This window comes from Sciurus vulgaris (assembly GCF_902686455.1).
Source record: "Sciurus vulgaris genome assembly, chromosome: 1".
NCBI lineage: Eukaryota > Metazoa > Chordata > Mammalia > Rodentia > Sciuridae > Sciurus > Sciurus vulgaris.
Window position 1 is genome coordinate 64875162 of NC_136461.1, and position 22247 is coordinate 64897408.

The 22247-nt window shown below is 34.7% G+C and overlaps 1 protein-coding gene across 1 annotated transcript in view; it reads right to left on the bottom strand.

The window, feature by feature from the left end:
• Positions 1–2989: 2989 nt before the first annotated feature.
• The window catches only part of PIGK (phosphatidylinositol glycan anchor biosynthesis class K), a 125694-nt gene continuing 106436 nt past the window's right edge, over positions 2990–22247 (bottom strand). The window contains exon 11 of the mRNA XM_079129160.1: positions 2990–6446. Coding sequence (XP_078985286.1) covers positions 6330–6446 — 117 coding nt within the window. The 3' untranslated portion in view covers positions 2990–6329. The remainder of the gene's footprint in view (positions 6447–22247) is intronic.

Below are 22247 nucleotides of genomic sequence, written 5' to 3' on the forward strand. Positions count from 1 at the left end.
GATATATCAAATTTGAGATTCCCAGGTGACTTTCGAGCAGAACGATGGGGGTTCTGGCATTTAGGAGAGATACCTGGATATAGAAATTTGGCTGCCAATGATGGAGCAGCAACAGTGGAAACCAGATGGGGATAAAAATATTTAGGAACAGCAAAGAATTTGAAGAGCTTGGGAATGAATTCTGCAGAATGTCTGGAATGGGCTGCCGAAAAGAAATATGTGGGAAAGGCTGAAAGGAGCAGCTGAATGCAAAAACCCCAGAAGAGGGTGACAACACGAAGGAGAGGTAGAAATGTCTAAATAAATAAAAGGGAAATTTATTAGGGAGAAATTGAAGGACATAGAAAGAGCAGTTTCCATTTGATTTGGCATCAGGAGGTCACTGATGCCAGTAAAGAGATGTTTCAGAAGAAAGGTAGAAGCCAGATGACAAAAAGGTTCAGGATGACAGCAACACAGAGTAGCCAAGTCAGTGAACCAAGGCCACTCATTCAAAATAAGAACTCTAAATGAAGCGACAAGAGTTCTATAGAGTACTTAGAAAAGAACATGATCTTGAGAAGAATCTCTAAGGTGAGGAAAATGTCAACATTTATAAAATATAAGGGAAACACTTCTCTGAAAAAAGAAATGGAAGAAAGAGTGATAGATAATGTTGTCAGCAAGGAAGACCCTCCAGAAGGACCAGGATCAGTAACTCAAAGTGGAGGGGTATCTACCTCTATCTCTAAGTCTGAAGAGAGGGAAAGGAGTGGAGAAATCTAATCCAGTTGTCTTTAAACATGGACTTAGTTAAACATTCCTCACTGGAATGTTTTCTGCCACTTCAACTGCTAATGCAAATAAAATATTAATAATATATCTATATGACAAGTAAAATGTTTCTTTCCATTTTTATGTATCTTTCTAGAATCTATTACTTTTTAAGATAGATAGATATAGGTTTTTTTGTTTTGTTTTGGTATCCCTCAGAAACATCTACCAGTGTGTAACACAACAATGCAATGCTTTCACAACCACTGTATAACAACCACTCTAAAATAAATGCTTTCCTAATTATTATCCTTTTATGTTCTGGAGATCAACTAGGTGGGTCTCACTTGGGGATCTTGCCCTCACATCTCCAAAGCTTGATGTTGGTGCTTGGCTGAGGACCTCAGATGGATTTGGCCTCCAGAATACACACACATGGCTTCTCCATATGGCTTGGGCTTCTTTGGAGGATGGTGCCTGAATTCCAAGAGCAAATGTCCTGAGAAAGTGAACAAGGCAGATGCTACACCTTTTAAGGCCAAGCCTTTGAAATCATGCAGTATTATTCTGGTACATTCCATTTATCAGGATTAAGTCACTAAGGCCAGTCATATTCAAGAGGAAGTAAGTTTAGACTCTGATGAGAGGAGTGTCAGAGTCTGCAGATATCCCAAACATGAAAATGCTAATTAGATGCCTGTTTTAAGCATTTATTACATTTTGAAAAAGCAAAGGAAAAAGAGACAATGAGAGTGGAGCAGAGGCTTATGTGGTTTGAATAGAAGGCAGTAATAATTCTAGAGTCAAGTAACCTATAAAACATGCTACTCATGGCTGTTTGTTTTACAAATGAGTTGGTAATATTGCAAACTCCTTAAGGATAAAACTGAGCTGTTTAGGAAGGTGTTGTAACTCAGTGCTACTACTTTCAAGTGCATGTAAAATGACCTGGGAACTTCATTAAAATGCAGAGTCTAGTTGGGTAGGTCTGAGGTAGAATCTGATATTCTGCACTTCTATATGGAGTTCCAGGTTGATTCTACAGTTTCTGTGATCTGCAGAGCCAACCACTGAATAAACAGCAAGTTAGAAGAAACAAGAGTGACTGCCTGTCTTTCTCTCTCCCTTCTCTGGAAGGAGCCCCAATAATTATCCCACCATTGGTCCTCATGTGCTTATAGGACCTTGGTCCTGGCCAGGTGAAATCCTCATGCATATAAGATTACTCAGTCCTTCCAAGATACATTTAGAACTGAAATTAAATGAAGACTAATTTTCCTGCCTTGTAATATAAGTATGGGATATAAAGTTCTGCAGTTAGCAGCCATGTGAAAAAGTCAGTTTCCAGGAAGGGAAAAGGAGTTCACTCCGAGAAGAGAATCAGGTAAGATTCCAGTCTCCACAGTGTGACCTGGACCAGATCCCCATCCCTTACCAAGATTATATATCTTAACATCTCTCCAGAAAATTCCTTTGTCTAAATGTGTACTACTTGCATTTTCACCATTTGCAACTTAAAAAGTCCTAACATGGGGTGGGGGAAAGATGCCTCCTCCTGGAAATGCAGCATCTACTCTCTTGAAGTCCTGAAATACCCAGATACCTGGAATGAGGACAGATTGTCCATTAAATCACACCAAAGGTGTGTTTACAACAGAGTCAGGTCATGGAGACAGAAGACACTAGAAAACTAAGGTTCAGGGAAGGTTGAGGAAAAGCTCAGTCCACCTAAAATCTGACGGAAAAAAAAAAAAAAAAAACAGACCCCCAAAATAAAGAGAGGCAAGAAAGTCAGTGAAATTGTTGCATAGTGTAAAAGAATCTGGAAAGAAACTGTTACCAAAAACATCTGCTCAAAAGAAAAAAGGACTGTCCCAGAGTAGCAAAGCAAATGTTCTTTAGGAGCAACCACCCCCTTTTGCTGAGTGGATGTTAAAAGCAAAATAGATAGAGTCCTGCTCAGCAAAAAACAAAACATTGACTCTTTTCCATATGCAGGTAGGGACTGTGTGGCATTCCTCACATGTATGACTTTATTTAATAAACCTTAGGAAAGTACCCTCCCTTGCTCATGATGTTGTCCGTAAATCCTAGCAGTCGGACTGGCACTTTCACACTCAGAAGAGGGAAAACTCATTGTGGATTGACTCCCTAGGACTGTACCTGAGGCAAAGCTGAAAATCCTCACAAGTCTCTGAGACTGTGAGCAGCAAAGGTGAAATAAGACAGCACCACATTTACATGTTTGGAATAAATGAATTTTTAATAACCAGTTTTCTTGGTTACACCCTCATTTGTATCAATTTTACAGTCCACACAGTTAAATTAAAACGTATATTTTAAAGCACATTTCCAAAACAGTAAATTTTTTTTGCACCAAAAGAAGAGGGGGGAAAAAAAAACCTTGGTTACCACCATCAAGGTGTATTGTCCATGAATTGAAAGACTTTCTTATTTCAGCAGCAGGTAATTGTGAAAAGGGGGCTGGCAGCAACAGAACAGCAATCCTGATGCCATTTTCTTCATGGTAAATGCCTTTGGGTTTGAAACATAACAATAAAGTAATGAGGCTGGATGCCATAAAGCAAAAATGGATACTGATCTCATTACTTTATAGCCATACCTTGTAGTATGTTTATAAAATATTTCTTTCACACGTTCAAACAGTCTACTACAGATGGGCTTAATTTTGATAAAATCAACTGAAAACCTTTCTATGTTAATGCAACATTCATCGTAAAGATTCCAGAAACACATGAGTCAAAGTTTCAAATGATGATTCCCACAGTAACTGTAACTCTGCTATACAACATACATAATGGAAGAAAAGTTATCAACATATACCATAGTAGAAAATTCTCAGTAAGCAGAAGCAAGCTGAGTTATGCTTGTTGTGGGAGTCATCACTTTCAACAAGCTGAGAAAATATAAAAATTGAAACCATAAATGCATGCATTATATTTGTATTTAATTCTAATTTTTTGATCCAATTTAATCAGCTTTGCATTCAAACTACATTTTCCTTTCATAAGCTGCATATAAATGTCTTTTGTAATTTTAAAATTCACATCATTTGGTTTCTTTTTTTCACACAGGCTGCCTTTGCAGGATGGCATCATTATACTCTGGTCCTCCCTGAAATGTCAGGACATGTCTGCTGGGATCTATTTATCTATATTTCTTTTCTCCCCGAAGGGCATGGTGGGGGAGGAGAAAAAGAATAGCAAGGAGAACAAGAATCACATTGAGTAGCTTTAAAAGTTAAACAAGTACATTTGTTATCATTAACTCCCACCTTAGTATCATCCTAAGCAGAAATAAGAATACCACCACATATTTACAATTTCCAAAATCTTTAATTATAACCTCATCTTATTTGATCCTCACCACAACAACATTGCTAGAAAAGGGGAAAAAAACACACACTTTTACGTTGTACAGCCCTTTTTGACTCAAGCAGAATACATTTAAGGATGTGCTTTTATGTTATCATTTAAATTCTAGACTAGTTAATTGCACTTAAAATATTTCCTAAGTATACTCACTTACATATGCAGGATTTGCTTATTATTAAAGGCAGAATATATTTTATGTAAAAATATCATGGTTATGAGCTAAACTTCAACATATTTTAAGCTTTTTCCTTTAACTATATTCTGAAAATTCAATAGTGAAAGAGAAAAATTTAATTGCCCTTTGAAACTCTGCCTAGGCAAAATTAATCCTGTATATTATATCCAGCATTACTTTTCCCAGTTTGGTTTTAACTAAGAAGGGCACCTTCTCTAGCCTCTGAAGAGGAATCTTTTTACTTTCCTGCAGCCTTTACCATTAGGATATGTTTCATTATATCCAAGCTAAATTACTTTGGCTCAAGAACAATCATAATTCCTTTGCTACTCTAACTAGGTGCACACCACCATGGTGCCCATGACCTTGTGCAAGTGTCTAGAGGGTGACATGATCAAACTTTTTGTCCCTTAGCACTACTAAGATGAAGTTATTCAGATTTAAGTTTGTTTTTCCTCCTTTCTAGGTACAAAAAGATCCTTCTCTATATAATTAGATATATTTTTCCTTCATTTATATAGTGTACTAATAAAAAAAATCAATTAAAATAAGGACTCAGCCAGAAAAATCCTCAAAATCAATTGTTCTAACTACCCTTTGCCTGTGAAAATATGACAATTCTGCATGTAACTAAAGAGCAATATTTAACTGTTAAAAGGTAAACAAATTCTCAGGAATATTAATTTTAAGAGGTTTTACTGTGAAAGAAGTTTGTCTTCTTGATTTTACTTGCAACTATAAAACTGATCTTTGCAATGAAAAAAGATTAATACATAAATTCTTGGACAAAAACAGATAAAACACAAGTTTCCCTGGGACATCAATACTGAATTTTGAGTCATTCCCCCTGCCCCACATGCAAAAATTTGAAAAGAAAAAACAGTATATGGCCTTAATCACAAAGCACAATCTCAATACCATTTCCAGTAGGCTAAAAATCAGTGATGAGTTTTTGTGTCTTATCAAAGGTTGGGAGAGGAGCTTATTGCCTACGTGATATATCTGTCAGATAAGAAGGTAGGACCATAACGTGTATTTTTCTATGCAGGTCATCTACTTTATGGCACTGTTCTGAGGAAAGGTATAGATCCTAGCCAGGGGGCAAGAATTAGCTTAAACAGAATGAAATAAAATCTTTGTTGGCTGTCAAGGAGGAAATGGAAAAGGAGGTGATCAAGTCTAGAAAATCACAGAATGCTTAGAAATGAAAAACAATAGTGGGTGTTTCTTTGAGAAGTCAATATGTGAAATTCTCAAAGGTCTAAAATTTCCCAGATCAACTGACAGCAAAGGTCCTCAAGACTGTCAATATTATAGATTAAGGAACTGATTTTTCATCTTTCTTTATAATTAAAGCTGCAGAATTCCCAGACTGACTGACAGCAAAATAATAATACATTTAAGAATGAACCAAAGGAAACTCTGGGAACTACATAAGGTAAGTGGTCTAATAACAGGAGATGGTTAGATGAATTGTTATGAATTCATACAAGCGATACTATGCAGTCATTCACAATGTATTCTTGAATAATATCCAAGGAGAATGAAAAGATGGATAATATAAAATGAAAAGTTATAAAATGGTATATTCTATATGATGTCTATTTTGGGAAAATATGTTCATAATTGGTAGAACACAGACAAAATTACTAACACAAGTTACAAAATTTACTGAGAATTTAATGTCTCACATTTTTTTTCTTTTCCAAATGAAAAGAGGTTAAGATTAGGGGAAATTGTTATTTTCAAAAAGAATCAATCTATTCTGATCTCTTTGTCCCATTCCTTTCTATGATACATAAAATGAAAAACTGAAATATATTTAGAGGCTAATAAGCAATTGCATTGCAACTATTTTTAAGTTATGAAGTCAAATGTTCATTAAAATTTAGTTTTCTTACACTTTTTTCCAATTTACACAAGAGTAATATATTTTTTAAAGCACATAACAAATTTTTATTCAAGGTAGAAATCTTCAATACATTCTTCTTCATATGTCCTTGAGTCTAAAAAATGAATTTCATATGCTTGATTCCATAAGTTTTGAAGAAAACCATGATAATGAGTGCCCACAATCCCAGAATAAAACCCCCAGGAGGATGCCAGTCTTTCAGCTTTGGTTTCTGCAAAACAAGGATAATATCATCAATTTAACAACAGGCAAATAATTCATCAATGAATAAAGCAAATGCTAATGGAAAAGAGAAATTTCACTATCTGTGTTTTAAGGGGAAGTAAGTTTAATCATATTAAATCTATTGGGAAAACAACAATGATAAAGATTTCAAACAAAGTAAATATTTTTAAGTCTAAACTGGCTCCTAACAAAGATCAGTTTTAGCTTATATTCTGTTTCCTACTGGGGGCTTTTCTTGATTAATCAATTCATCAATTCTCCTCACCAAAGTTATTCAGTAGCCTTACTACCCTTCTCACTTTTGAGTTGAGATATTCATTAGTTTTTCAATTTTATCTGTCTCTCCTTGACATAATCTATATAGTTCCACGAGGGCAACCTTGTTATATTTCCAGCACTGACCTACCTCAGGGCCTGCCACACAAAAGGAACTCATGTGTCATACTGAATAAATCAGTGCAGAACAAATCCTACCCAACTTCCGTCATTCCTTTAGATATTCAACAATCACTTGTCTGGAGACCAGTGCCTTTGATTGTGTTTCTTCCTTGATGTAGAATGTTGTGCCTTTTCAAAACTCACTATTTCAAGTAATGCCAACTCCTCCAGGTGTTTCTTTGAATTCTCGTAGTACTTGATCTGCAACTATCAACTTTTACTGCTACCTACTATTTTAGTTAACTTTACTGTTCATCTCTATGTAAACATCCTAAGGTCAAAATTCATCTGAGTTCATTTTACATGTCCTTCTCCATTCCCTACCCCACAATACTGAACCAGGTGTCTTGTATGTTTCTTTGTCCAGCAAGGACTGGTCTTTCTCCAGAGTTGACATTTCAACAGTTTAATTATTGGCCCTATAATTGGAAACTTGTAACTACAATCTCTTAATGAGTCTACTTATTGAATTACTGGTCAAGATTGTAACAGGAGAATCAACTTTCATCAATTCAAAATTAAATTCTCAAACAAGGGAGCCAAAACACCCTAATATCTTAATTTGGATTATAATACTAGAGTTTTTAATCAAATGCTTAATATGAACTGAACTGACAATATAGTTTACAATAGTTTCATGCCATCTTCATTCCTTTGCCTATTCTTACCCTCTGCCACTTCTTCCAGGAAACTCCCTAAAATATTATCCACTAAATCCAATTTTCCTTATGTTACTTTCCATTCAAAAGTCTGCAATGGCTTCTGGTCATATAAGTGATAAGGATGACGACAAAAGTCCTTACAAATAAATTCAGTGGTTCTCAAACCATTCAAATGGCAGAGTTCCTGGAAGTTACAGTGTTTTTTGTGTGACACTGTAGCAAATCTTAATTTCTAGAAAGCCTAGAATAATTAATGTAAAGCACAGTTATATTAAAAATAGGTAATGTAAATATAAATATCAGAAACATATGTCAAAGAAAAAATAAGGTTGTGAACTATACAGCCTACTACTCAGTTTTTGCTTTATTTTCTACTAATCTAACAATTGGTAAGTCACATGAAAGCACTGAAAATACTTAAGAACAAAAATTACTTTTCCACAAACTGGAAAAAGATTATCATTAAACATTATTAGTGGAAGCCCACCTTTATACAACAACCTGCAGATGTTCCCTGGGAGCCCAGTTTAAGAGCACTGACCTAGGTAGGGAGACAAAGTTCTGATTTTCCCTAACTAGAAGTTTCTGAATTAAATGACTTTTGAAACACACACACACACACACACACACACACACACACTACTACTACAATAGGAAAATTAAATAAATATATTCAAAATTTGGCATTAAAGGTAAACTCTTAACTGAGAGAACAGGCTATAGATAATTGTTCCATAATCCAAACTAAGGAGCTTCAGGGCTTATAGTTCAAGAGGTGTTTAAACCAAGCCACATTCAAAGAAAAATGATGACCAGCATTTAAGCTATCATGAGATTATAGGAATAATAATCAAGTAGTTAATAGCAAATTGAACTTCTGCAGTTACAGAAACTCTAGTTACTTTCCCAATGAGATGGATTCCCTGAGGCTGTAATTTTAGCACTAGATCTTAAACTTAGCAGTCAGAATAAGACAATTAAGAAAACAGCATCACTGGAAGTAATCATTTCTCTAAAGACCTTAAGAATTAGCTCTGACAGTTACTTTGACCTTTTATTCCAAAAGCAGGTTTGGGGAATTGTGGAAGCATTCTTCCTGGTCCTTCGACCTCCTTGACAGACATGTGTCTCTCATTCACACTATTGATGCCCACAAGAGACTCAGAGAAAAAAGCAAAGTGCTAGAGCTGAATTTCCAAGAGCAAACTCTGAGTAGTTATCATTAACATTATTAGTGGAAGCCCACCTTTACAGCCTGCAGATGTTCCCTTGGGAGCCCAGTTTAAGAGCACTGACCTAGGTAAGGAACACAAAGTTCTGATTTTCCCTAACCAGAAGTTTCTGATTTAAAGACTTTTGAAACATACACACACACACAAATACACACATACACACACACATTACTACAACAGGAAAATTAAATAAACTATATTCAAAATTTAGCATATGTATGATTACAAAAATTATAATAGTGGTACATTTACTTACATTGCAACAATACTGCATAAGCCAACAAAGTGATAAAATCTTAGCCTTTCAAAAACTGCTATTTGCAGTTACCACACTTTTTGTTGTATATCCATTACATCTTTGTGATGAAGAATAAAATGGAAAATGCATTAATTGAATGTACTTTGGACTTAGTTTAGGAAGGCATCTGATTTAGAATCCCTTGGTATAGCCTCTCCCATCTTCTCACAATTTGCACAAAAGCACAGAAAACATAGTAACACACCCTACTAAAATTAAGTTAACCTCTGATGAGAAACCTGATAGTTTCACTGTCTGAATATTCTGAAAGCCAGATCTAAAATCAAGTTAATAGAGGGTCTCGTTTCCTAATTGCTACATACCATGTAAATAATTGTTTTACTCTAAGAAACATAATAATTCTGCTACTGGAAGAGACTTCAGTTCTCTTCTTTTTCCTGCCCTCTGTTTAGGAGCTTTCTATATAGTAAAGGATGAGTTTATTATTCATCCAAAGTTGTATAACCATTCCACCTCCTCAGGGCACATCTCTATACTTCCATTTAAATAGAATGCCCAGAAAACAACATGACAGAGGGGGAGGGCACTGAAAAGAGTTCAATGCATCCTAAGTTTAAGTGTTCACATGAAAATCTCTGCAGAGAAAAGAAAATACAGGAACAACCTTGTTAGTAGTATGTTAAATATTTCATCTTTTTTAAAGTGCCCCCAAACCAGGCATAAGTGGTTTAAGGCAGCATTTGATCCTAGTTTAGTTCAGCAGAGTCACATTTGATCACTGCCTGCCAGTTACTGGGAACAGTTATCACAACTATCAAACACAGATTAGAAAGGACATTCATATCTCAGTGGATAGTGAGAAGAATCCATGCACTGAGTTGGCAAATATCAACAGCACCCAAAGAAAAAGAAAGAGCCGAGGTGGGCTCTGTGAGGAAAAATACTCCTATATGTGAAGAAGAAATTATATCCTGAAGATACAGAGAAAATGTCTCTGAATAAAATTTAATAAGGAACCAAAATAACTTTCCACTTGGCACAGATTCAAATACTGATATATAATTAACCAAAAACAAAATAATATTATAAAGAGAAAAAGAATACAAGATACAAAGACTAGGCTGTGATTAAAGGAAACTCTGTAACATAATTTATAATAGCAAAACTAAAATCCACACAGACTAGAGAGGAACAAAGTATTCCCAACACTTTGAGTCCTTCACCCCATTGTGTTAGACTGATGGTAAACATGGTCCTAATTCTCCAAGCTTCTATGGGTCTATACCCTTCCAACATAGTTCAATAGCAGCTAAAATCAAGAATCTACATACTACCCCACTGAATAAGCTGGTCTAGTAACTTCTTTTGGCCAACAGAATGCAACGCAAGTAATAGCCCATTCTAAGTAAAGCCTCAAGAGGCTTTTATTGCTTCTGTTCTTTCTTAGATCTCTGCTACCACCATGAGAAAAAGTCTGAGGTTCTTGAAGAAGAGACCTTTGTACAGAAGAACTGAGGTTCTTCCAGTCAATAACTAGCTCACTCCCAGAAAGACCTACTAACTAATCCATAGTTGACCACAGGTTCAAGAGGAAGCCAGCTGATAACAAAAGACTTGCCCAGCTATACTCAGCCTAATTGCCAACCTCCAGAATCATGAGCTCAATAAATGTTTTAAGTCACTAAGTTTTAGAGTGGTTTGTTATGTATCAAAAGCTGTGACATATCAATATGAGGGTGACATGTGGAAGGCAAAACCTTGGTTCTTAAAAATCTTAATGGAACAGAAAATGTTCCCATATACAAGTTTGTAGCTTTCTGCAACACAGTATAAATAAGAATAAATAAATAAGAAAAGTATAAATAAGAATGAAAGGCAGCTAACTGATCCCTTGTCCACCAGGAACTTTGCTGGAAGTGGGGAGGTTTGTCAAAACAATCCCTTCTGCCCTTCTTAGAATGAAAACTCTAGCCTTATTACTAAGTCAGCATTAAAGTTCACAAAGCAAAGATTTCCACAGGTACCTGTCTCCTTAAACAGTCTTCACTGTTGGACTCTAAAGTCATCCATACAAAACCTGCTCTGATGTCTTCTGGAGGTAAGCTTCATGAATGTTCTCCACTACCCTCCTCACTAAGGGGGTATCTGCAGTGCTGCTCATCATTAGCTCTCCCTTACTGTCTTCCTGGAGTGACTCCAGTTGTCACCATGCCAGAAACTGCTCTCAAGGAAATGAAGTGAGGAAATCTGAAACTAACTCACCCAGTTTTGCTATAACCTCCTTCTCCTAACTAGAATCTAGAGCGGAAGTCCAGTTCCTTTGCTTTTAAAGTTACCAATTAGTGGTAATCAGATGTTGCCTCCACTGGATAAATGAACATTTCCCAAGCACGTTATCCATGACAAATCTGCAATGTAATGTAGTTAATCTAATCTCAGATTAAGGATGATGTTTTCAAGTATGACTTTAGTTTTAATAGAGATTTAACTATAGTTTTTCCTTAACCATTATTTTCACTTTTCTGTGACAAGAATACCCACTATTAACAATAACTATTTTTTAAGTGTTGTAGAGGAAATTCTTTTTATTTTGATGATACACTAATCATTGAAAAAATAGTCATGTGTCATTATGCACAAAATAAAAGTACATTAAAATACATAAATCAAAAAAGTGTTAAGGAAAACAGATGTGAGAAGAGAAATTAAGGATGAGTTTGGGGCACAGGCACCAAGAGATGCCAGTTTTGAGTAAATGAGCTGAGGTGGTATACAGAGATGGGTCATGTAGGTGTGGGGGCAGGTGTTGGGGCTCAGGACAAAATATCCCAAAATATGGTGCTTTGGCATGCTGAAAGGCATTGGCATCCTGAAGGGTTCAAAAGCAAGGTCTCTCTGACATTCTCTTGTCCATGATTTCTCTTCCCCTCAGGCAGGACCTAGAAACCAGAACCACTCTCCCCAAAGTCAGCCCTAACACCTAGCAAGGTCACTCCCTCCCCTCTGCCTCTCCCTTGAAGACCTTCATTCTAGAGGGGTCATGCCTTCACATTAACTATTAACATTTATTGGCAATATTACTCTAGAATTTCTGGCCAATCCAGATATAACTCTCAGAAAGGAAAGGTAAATGTTCATTATTTGCAGATACTACGATTAGAAATCCACAAACAACTCTCTCAATTATTGAGGATAAAGTTAAAAAGTTTGGATTTGAGATAAATGTTTAAAAAACTAATACCAATACAAATGAGTCAGAAGATGGAAAAAAATTAATTCACAATAGTAATAGAAAGCAAAACAAGTCAGAATACCTCTAGCATCAACTGTCAAGCACACAATCTATATTATTCTATAGAAAGGGGTAAAGAGTAAACAATAACAAGAAAGATATGGTAACTCTAAACAATAATGTGGTTTTTGATGCAAGAACAAAAAGATAAATAAACAATAGAAAGTCAAGCAATCACCCCAGTATTTGAGAACTTATATATGATAAAAGAGCTATCACAATTCAGTTGTAAAAGGGAATATTACTCTTATCAGTATTCTTTTTTTTAATATGTTTTGGTTGTAGGTGGAAACAATACCCTTATTTTATTTTTATGTAGTGCTGAGGATTGAACCCAGGACTTCATATGTGCTAGGTGAGCGCTCTACCACTGAGCCACAACCCCAGCCCTCTTACCAGTATTCTAACATCGGATAAACATTTGAAAAAATGGTAAGTTTTGTTCCTAACTCAACAACAGAAACACCAAAAATACACTTTACATGATTTAGAATTAAATGTAAGTATAGAAGATAAAAAGGGATAAAAGGTAGGAGAATCTGAACAGTAAAGACATTTATAGGCCTAAATGCAAAAATGAAAATAAGAATAAAAAGATAAAGAGATTTTTAAACAACTTTTGAAAGATTTGTATTTCACAAAGTGTATGGTCAAATAAATGGGAAAATGTGACAGAAAGGGAGATAAATGTATTTCCCCAAATCAACAAGATACAGAATTTATTAATAAATGGGATAGGGAAATGAAAATTTTCACAAAATAACAATTACAAATTCACACTTGAAAAACTTCAATTTTCTTAATCATAAAAATATATTAAATATTTCCTCCTCTTTTTAAACTAGTAAATGTTAATCAGGATGATCAACTTTTCAGGAAGGTGATGTACTAACATGCTCAGAGGTCTTTAAAACTAATTTTTTTCTCACTCTTAGGATCTTTGTCAAGGAACGTGGAAATGCTGACAAAGGTTCGGCATGAATACTTTTGTCTCGTGTTATCAACATGATAAAAATCAGGAAACAATCTATGTAACTAATGGGAAATACTTAAGTCCACATATCAAACAATGATAAAGAATATTTCAAACCATTTTAACAATAGAATATGAAATATGATCTGTATTTCTATAACAATATTCAAAGAATAGAAATACACTACAGTCTTAGTGTTCCTCTGGAAGAAGTAAGATTTAGATGGATTTTCTCTCTTTGAAAAGGAGACATAAAATGGATATGTACTTTTAAATGTGAGGGGGGGTATGCAAGAAAAGTTTTTATTTAAAGAGTACCTAGTCTTCACACATTCTTTCCCAAATTGGGAGGTGTGCAGCAATAAGACTATTTAGCACCTGAATATGCTACTTTAACAAAGAGTAACATGACTAGCATGACAGCAATACAATATGATAAAATGCCTTTTCAGTATGTGTTTAATAGTATTGCTGCCATATAACAATATTGCTATTTTTAAAATGACTATATGTAACATTTTAGACATTCTACAATGATTTTACTTACAATCAAGTGACAGATTGGTATAATTATTACATTTTGTAGTATAGTTATATTTGAGGTAAGTTCGTATTAAAGTATATCTTGTAATTTCATTTGTGTCCATTAGAGCTTCTTATAAAATGACTGATTTTATGCAGTTAAGGTACTCTAGTGACTATTAAATACACTCCTCCCTTTTTTAACCTTTCACAATAACAGCTATAATGCAAAGGTGAAAAGCATACATAAAACATTGCAAAGTGTCATGAGCAAATACTTAAAAAGCTTAAGGGCTACCTATTATTGAAATGCCTAATATTTCAAATTAAAAAGACTGGTAGTAGCTAAGCAACACTGCACTTCTAATTGTGAACAGTATTAAGGTTTTCCCCTTCATGTTGCTAGGAGAACATTACCATATAACTTCAAAATATTTAAGAGATCATAGATCCAAGTATTAAAATTGTGTTAAAAAAGAGAAAACAAGGATTTTCAAACCGGACACAAGTACTGATAAGCAAATGGAAAATTCCCAGAGTTTCAATGCTCTTCTTTTCTTAAAATACAATCAGCAGCTCGGTTATGCTATATTTTAAGGAAATTAAAAAATAGCAAAATCTACTAAGGTTACAGCTCTACTTCAGAAAACAACTGCTTTCAACTATCTAATTAGGGATAGTTTATTAGTATTTCCAGTCCATCTATATCCTTTACATAAAATATAATTTGCATCTTCAATAATATTAATATTATAAATCGAACTGTGGTAGGCAGAATTCTGAGATCACCCCCAAAGTTTCCCTCTTCCTGAGGCATGTGCCTTACAGAATACTTGATCCTTGACTGTGGACAGAATCAGTGAATATGAGGGGTATCCCACCTCTGGATAGGCTGTATTATATGGCAAAGAGGAAGGAATTCTGAGGATGTAATTAAGGTTTCTAATCTGTTGACTTTCAGCTAATCAAAGAGGATATCATCATGGGGTGAGGTGGAGGGGCAAGTGGGTACAGGGTATTGAATAATCAGGTGAGCCCTTCAAAAGGAGGTGTATGTATGAGAGACAGAAGTCAGATATTTTAGAAGCAGTCATGATGCTCTCCTTTTGGTCTTGAAGAATCAAACAGCCATATTGTAGAGTGGACCACTGGCAGGGAATGGCTTTAGAAGCTGAGGGCCTCATTCCTATAACAAGAAGAACTAACTTGGGGGCTTGAAAGATGACACTGAGCCTAAGATAAGATTGCAGTCCCAGTTGGCACCTTGATTAAAGCCTTGACACCCAAGCAGAAGACCCAACTGAGCCATGTCCACACTCCTGACCCATGGAAATTGTGAGATAATAATGGTTTTAAATCATTAACTTTGTTACAAAGCAAAGGCCAATGAATCTACAAGCTTGTCCAACAAAGATGAATATATTAATAGGTCATAAAATTATTAATTACATTTGATACTTATTCCAAGGGTGGAAAAACCCTTAAAGTCATTGTTTTAGTCAGCTTTTTCACCACTGTGATGAAAGAACCCAACCAAAACAACTATAGAAGAGAAAAAGTTTATTTGAGGGCTCATGGTTTCAGAAGTATCAATCCATAGATAGCAGGCTCCATTCCTTAGGGCTCCAGGTGTGGCAGAACAACGTGGCAGAGGAATATGGCCAGGGGAAGCAGCTCACATGATGATCAGAAAGCACAGAGATATCGCCACTTGCCAGATACAAATATATAACCCAAAGCCACACCCCAATTCCCACCTCCTTCAGCCACACCACACCATACCACTTCAGTTATCACTCAATGAATCCCAACATGTGACTAATTCGCTGATTGGGTTAAGACTCTCAAAACCCAGTCATTTCTCCTCTGAGCCTTCTTGCATTATCTCACACATGAGCTTTTGGGGGACACCTCAAACTATTATAGTCATGATATTCAGTTTATGTTAAAAAAAATAGAAAAGAGAATGAAACGTTTCATTCTAATTCTTTCTACTCTTCCATTCCTATTTATCTTCTAAGTTCTAGACGTAGCATCACCTCTAAAAGTAAAGTGTATCCTAATATCCCAGTAAGAATTAATTTATTTTCTGGGCATTAGTTATACTTGGTTTATATCTCACAATATAATTTATGAGTTGATTCCACTATATTTTGATCTGTTTTTGATATTCATATCTGAACCTTATCAAAATCTCACAAGCTCTGAATACAATAATGCAGTCAATTTGTCTTAGTTGTATATTATATTTTTCTTGAAAATAAGAAATATAAACTATTCAAATATAAAAAACATTAAATGCTAATTTACTAGCTTATGCTTTGGTTTTACAACAAGAAAAAATTAAGAATTGTAGTAATCAAATAACAATCTATTTTAGGAGTTCACAATGAGAAGTCATCAGTTAAAAATATCATTTTAAAAATGTGAAAAACATTTTGAAATGAAATAAATCAATCTAATTTTAGTTGTTAACTAAGATAAGTAACACATCATTCCCTCAAGTAAAAAATCCTCATTTATCTACAGTGTCTGTATCTGTTTAATTAGAATTGTTACTACCCATATAGGATTAAATAGTATAGGAATTATCTCTCCATTAAAAAAAAATCAGACAAAAATAAAAAGAAATCATTTTCAGACACTGAGCAATTTACAACTGTTTTATTTATTTATTTATTTATATGATCCTGAGAGAATAGAAGACCAGTCCTTTAATTGCCCCAAGCTTACTGCCTGGAGGCAGTTTCCAAGCCACAGCACACAGAGGGAGAGACAAACAGAACCAACTAATCTTGCAGAGTTGAAAAGACTCGATTAGAATTCAAGAACACTTAGGTGGCTAGCATTTGCAGGGCACACATTACTGGAGTCACAAAGAAAAACAAAATCATAAAAGAAACTCCAGGGATCTGCAGAGGGGATCTCCTTGAATTTTTAGCAGATTTCTAATTCTGTATATGCATGACAATAAACTATATATAGGACTGGGAATGTAGCTCAATTTTTGAATATTTGCCTAACATGTGTGAGGCCTTGAGTTCAATCTTCAGACCATTAAAAAGAAAGAAAGAGACAACAACCTGCAGCTAATAGAGGAAGGAAAAAAAAAAAAACCCAAAAAAACCAAAAGGCCAAACAATTCCCAGAGATGGAAACAGTTCATGTTCACACTTACAGAAGAAGACAGAACCTATAATACCCAGAGCATCAGGTTAAAGCTTATGCTAAATTAGAATATCAGATATAGTGGAACTCTCAAAAAAAAAAAAAAAAAAAAAAAAAAAAGACTGCTCTGGATCTTCCTAACACAAGCTAAAAGCATCCATAAAGAAATCAAAGGGACCCTAGAACAAAATCCATCACTCATTATTTAAAAACAAAAATCTAAAATCCAGCAGTCAACAACAACAAAAAAATTAAAAATATCCAGCACTCAATGAAAGGGGAGAAGGATAAGTATGCAAAAGGAGAAAATATGATACACAGCCAGGAGAGAACAAGTAATTAAAAGAAACAAATCACAAAATAAAAGAATAGATTTAATGGACAGGGGGGATGTTTAAAAAGTTATTTTAAATTGAATGTAAAGGAAAATGTAAACATGTAAGGAGAGAAACAGAATGTACAAATAAGACCTATAGGATTTTCTAAAGATAAAAGTATGATATATGATGCAGAAGCTAGAGAGGAAAAAAGAAGGAAAAAAGAAAAGTGGGGGTGGATCTCATAAAGATCAAAGGGAGATCAGTAGAGGAAAGGGACCAAGTGGTGGGAGGTGGGAAAGGAGGGGGAAATCCTGGGGAGCGATATTGGCAAAATTATATTATTATATTATGTGCATGTCCAACTATGTAACAACAAATCCCATAATTATGTACAATTATAACGCACCAATAAAAATGTGGAAAAAATGATAAATGAAATGAAAATGCTTTGGATGGAATTAACAGATTACATAGTACAGAAGAAACAGCAGAGAACTAATAGGATACCAATAGAAATCATTCAAAAAGAAGCACAAGGGGTAAAAAAAGACAAGGAAAAAGAATAAAAAGAGTCTAAGTAAGCTACAACACAGTATCAAGTAGGACAACATTTGTGCAACTGAATTTCCAAGAGTGGAAGGAAAAAAATAACTAAAATAAATAATGGTTGAAATTCTTCCAAATTTAAAAGACTATAAACTACCAAATTTACAAGCTCAATACCAAGCAAACAAAAACCCAGAGAAAACCACACAAAGGGACATTACAATCACAATTGAAATACTAAAAAAAAAAAAGAAAGAAAAAAGAAAAAGCAGAGGAAAAAGAGACTGTTCTTTTTTATATCTTTTTGCCTGTTTTTTTTTTTTTTAGATATTCATGACAGTAGAGTGTATTTTGACATATTTTAATATTTTACATACGTGGAATATAACTTCCCATTCTTGTGGTTGTACATGATGTGGAGTTACATTGGTCACATATTCATGTAAGAACATAGGATAGTTATGTCTGATTCATTCTCTCTTTCCTAGTCCCATTCCTCCTCCCTTCCCTCATTCTCCTTTGTCTAATACAATGAACTTCTATTCTCCCACACACATACCTTATTGTGTGCTAACATCCACATATCAGAGAGAATATTTGGCTTTTGTTTTTTGGGGAGATTGGCTTATTTCACTTAGTGTGATAGTCTCCAGTTCCACCCATTTTCCAGCAAATGTCATAATTTCAGTCTTAATGGCTGAGTAATAATCCATTGTGGTATATACCACATTTTCTTTATCCATTCATCTGTTGAAGGGTACCTATGTTGGTTCTATAGCTTAGCTCTTGTGAATTGAGCTGCTATAAACATTGATGTGGCTGTATCACTGTAATATGCTGATTTTAAGTCCTTTGGGTATATACAGAAGAATGGGATAACTGGGTCAAATGGTGGTTTTATTCCAAGTTTTTCTGAGGAATCTCCATACTGCTTTCCAGAATGGTTGCACCAATTTGCAGTCCCACCAGCAAAGTATGAGTATACCTTTTTCCACACATCCTCACCAACATTTATTGTTACTTGTATTTTTGATAATTGCCATTCTGACTGGAATGGGATGAAATCTCAGCATAGTTTTAAAGTGCATTTGAGAGATTGTTCTTACAGAACAGGATTTGGCAAACTACGGTATCTGTGCCTGGCAACCTGGTTTTGCAGTTTCACTGGAACACAGCTATCCTGATTCATTTACAGCCTGTCAAATAAAGTTTTCACACTACATCAGAAGTTGAGTAGCTGCAACAAAGACCATAAAGATATGTGGCCCACACACACCAAGTATTTACTATTTAGTCCTTTAAGAAAGTTTGTAGGTCAGTGCTACAGAAGAATGAAAATCAGAATGTACAGTATAAATTCTAGGGCAACAAAGTGAACTCACTAATAAAGTAATAATGGAGATAAAATAAAATCATACCGATAAAACCAAAAGAAGGCAAGAAAAGGGAACCAAATGAGCAAATAGAAATAAAAAACAGTATGGCATACTTACACCCAAACATAATTACATTAAGTAAAAGGGCCTGAGCAATTAAGAGATTATCATACTGAATAAAAGCATAAAACTCATCCATATGCTGCCTATAAAATACTGATACCTGCTTTAAATTTAAGATATAGACAGGTAGAATAAAACTGGTATACACTGCAAAAGTTTCTGATTATGTATGTATACTAACTAGTCATATTCTTGTCAAATGAAACTTTTTACATGTACACCCAGTTTTACCAATCAGATATAAATGGATCAATGGGTTATTTTAGTCACAGAATAAATATGAGCTGAGTGCCTACCATACACCAGACATTGGGTTAGGGACTAGGATGTAATGATAAGCAAAGGTAAACATGATCCTTGGAATTTACCCTGTGGTGGGAGAGACACAATCAAACAGTAAAATACAAAAATAATTATAAGTAAAATACCTTTGCAAAAGCCCTCTGATAGAAGGGATTCTGATTATTATTTTCTTTCCAAAAGGATTTGCTATATTCCTTTGAGTAGCAAGCAGATATTAGAAGGAACTGATATTTAAATCCCCAAAGAAACCTGTAGAACATTATTCTCTATTTGATTCCAATCTTTAGTAGGAATCACAATTTCCTGCCAAATTTAAAATGAATATAGAAAAGGGGGTAAGTGCTGACCAATTCTCTTCTCCCAATAATTGGGTCGAACTAAGTAAATGATCAATAACACTTCCTTATTTTAACTCATTCTGTGTCATAAATAAATAAAATTGTGCTCTTTAATACACTCTTCTAAATATGGAGAAGAGAGGCTTTAAAGGGGGAGAGGAAAAAGAGGAAGTTAACATTACTCAAAAACCAGTATTTTGGTTGGGGAGACAGCTCAGTGGTAAAGCACTTGCCTAGCATGCATGAGGCCCTGGGTTCAATCCCCATCACCACACAAAAAAATAAACAAACAAATAAATTTTAAAAAGAAAAAAGAACCAGTATTTGTTGAGTGTCAAGAAAATGCCAAATGCTCTATATGCATTATCTTGTAGCAATTCTTCACTGAAGTTATCATTTATCCCATTTTACCAAATGAAGAAGTAGACTTGGGTAAGAAAATTGCCTAAGGTAACAAAACCATTAATTAGCAGAATCCTGGTTTGAACCTAGTTCTGACTCCTTCCAAAAGCCTTTTATTTTTTTGGTGGGGGAGCAGTACTGGGGATTGAACCCAGGGGTGCTCCATCACTGAGTCATATCCTCAATTCTCCCCTCCCCTTTCCTTTCCTGAAACAGGGTCTCACTTAGTTGGTGAAGCTGACCCTGATCCTCTAGCCTCAGCCTCTGGGGCTGCTGAGATTACAGGTGTGCATCACTGTGTCCCATGAACAAACTCTTTTGATTATACCATAATGTTTTCTACGCGTAAGATAGACACTTCAAAAGTTGAGAGTAGTGGTAATTTTTCAAATATCTGAAGATGGTTGGCAGATGGATCCAAGATTGGACTTGTTTTATGTAGCCTTTAGTGCTAAAATGAAGAAGTATAAAGTATGAGAGATTGTTTCCCACTAAACATAAGAAAGAATTTTCCAACAAAGTAGTCCATAGATAGAATGGGCTACTTCAAGGATATGAAAGGACTTTTCCATCATTTAGAGATGTTTTAGTCTACACTTGGCAAACTTTGGTGGGATATAAGAGATTCAAGAATACCATGGACTTTAAAAATCTAGGATTGTCTAACACTGAGATATTATTCTATGAAAACAATGAGAAATCAGCATGCCTACTATTAGATTATTCTATGATTGCAAAGCATGAGGAAATTTTCTCATGCTGTAAGAAAAATGGCAATTACTTACCACAATTCATTCTACCTGACAAGTCAAAAGTACATTAAAACTATATGTTGCACAAAAAGAAAAATTCATCACATCAAAAATGAATAATGCTTGTTATCAGTTTAAGAATGATTCCTAGATGGATAAATAGTTAAGGAAAAAAATTAAATATCTATAATGGGCTTCTGTTACTTTCCTGTTTCATAAAGTTAAATTCCAACTTCTTGTTTTCAAGCAGAATTTTTATAACTTCTTTAATGTAGGTCTCCCTAGAGAATCATCACAATGCTTTCAAGTGTTATAAGTTTGAGTATTGGCATCTTCTCTTTTGAGATATATAGACAGAAGAACAAATCAATAAGCCTCCCTCTGTGCTTAAATAAAATCATTCAAGGGAGAAACAATTTAATTTCCTTCAAATTAATTTTTTGGAACTCTATTTGCTTGTATCAAAAAAGTTCAGACTAAATTTCTTTTAAGCTAAATTATATAAGTTTAACAATGAATTTGTAACAAAAGTAGTCACTTTTAGTCATAGTAATCATTATAAAAAATGCTTAAAATTTTTACAATAAAACAAATCTTGTAATTATTTTTCCCATACTCTACTGTATACAATGATCTTTCCCACGGATAAACACTCTCTATGTGATTTAATCAATAACAATGATCTTCAACAGTTCTTTTCTTTTATCCCAATTGAAGACAGCAGGATAAGGTATATCACAACATCATTTTTAGCATGGCAGAAACAGCCAAATAAGATGCACCAGGAAAGAAAGAAAACGAAAGTGTGAAAGTTCTAAAAAATTAATTGCATGGTGCAAGTGATTTAGTTCAATGGTAAAGCACTTACTGAGCATGCAGGAGGCCCTGGATTTGAGTCCCAGACCCCACCACACACATACATACACATGCACGTGCACACACAAAATTAAAAAAAAAAAAAAAATAGTTGAAATCCCAATCACTATTCTATCACAAACTTTAGTAATTTTAGTAATACAGAGCTATTCAGCAGAAGGGGAAAACAATTAATGCATAACATATCCATTTATAATTATTACAC